Source organism: Eimeria mitis, genomic scaffold (genome assembly GCF_000499745.2).
Source record: "Eimeria mitis Houghton genomic scaffold, Emh_scaff387, whole genome shotgun sequence".
Lineage (NCBI taxonomy): Eukaryota > Apicomplexa > Conoidasida > Eucoccidiorida > Eimeriidae > Eimeria > Eimeria mitis.
This window is the reverse complement of record NW_013572204.1, coordinates 11012-11689: the sequence shown is the minus strand read 5'-3', so window position 1 is coordinate 11689 and position 678 is coordinate 11012. Positions and strand designations below refer to the sequence as shown.

At 57.2% G+C, this 678-nt stretch overlaps 1 protein-coding gene across 1 annotated transcript in view; it reads left to right on the top strand.

Moving 5' to 3' along the window:
• EMH_0010470 (uncharacterized protein) overlaps positions 1 to 678 on the top strand; it is a gene marked incomplete at both ends in the record, with an annotated part of 5410 nt that overhangs the window by 3754 nt on the left and 978 nt on the right. The window contains one exon of the mRNA XM_013498964.1: positions 3 to 678. Coding sequence (XP_013354418.1) covers positions 3 to 678 — 676 coding nt within the window. The remainder of the gene's footprint in view (positions 1 to 2) is intronic.

The following is a 678-nucleotide window of genomic DNA, read 5'->3' as shown; positions in this document are numbered from 1 at the left end:
CAGCACCAGCAGCAGCAGCAGCACCAGCAGCAGCAGCAGCAGCAGCAGCAGCAGCAGCAGCAGCAGCAGGAGGAGGAATATATTTATTATGTTGTTGTGTGTAGGTTGCTGGATGTGTGTTTTTCTTTGGATCTGATTACGGACGCCCAGGAGACAATGCTGGCGCCACAAAAGTCTCTCGAGAGAGCTTTCTCTCTGCTGCAGCAGCAGACAGCCAGCAGCAACTGTCTCCTTGCTGTGTGGGGAGACAGTGAGGAGACAGCAGCGGAATGGGCTGCTGCTGCTGCTGCTGCAGGAGACACATTCAAGGCACCCAGCAGCAGCAGCAGCAGCAGCAGCAGCAGCAGCAAACACCCCCGCATGCATAGCCGTTCTTTCTCTCTCCGAGGAGACAGGGGAAGAGGGGGGCCCCCAAAGATGCTGCTGGGGGCCCCAAAGGAGACAGATAAGGAGACAGACGGCAGCGAGGAGACAGAAGGAGACAGGGAGACACCCACTGGGTGGTATCCGTATACAGAGGAGGAGTTGAGGGCCAGCAAAAGGAGACAGTTTAGAGGAGACAGTGCAGAGGAGACACCTGCATCTTGTTTTTTCCCGCTGAGGAGCAGCAGCAGCAGCAGCAGCAGTTACAGCTACAGTAGCAACAGCAGCAGCAGCGCCGCAGCAGCAGCAGCAGCA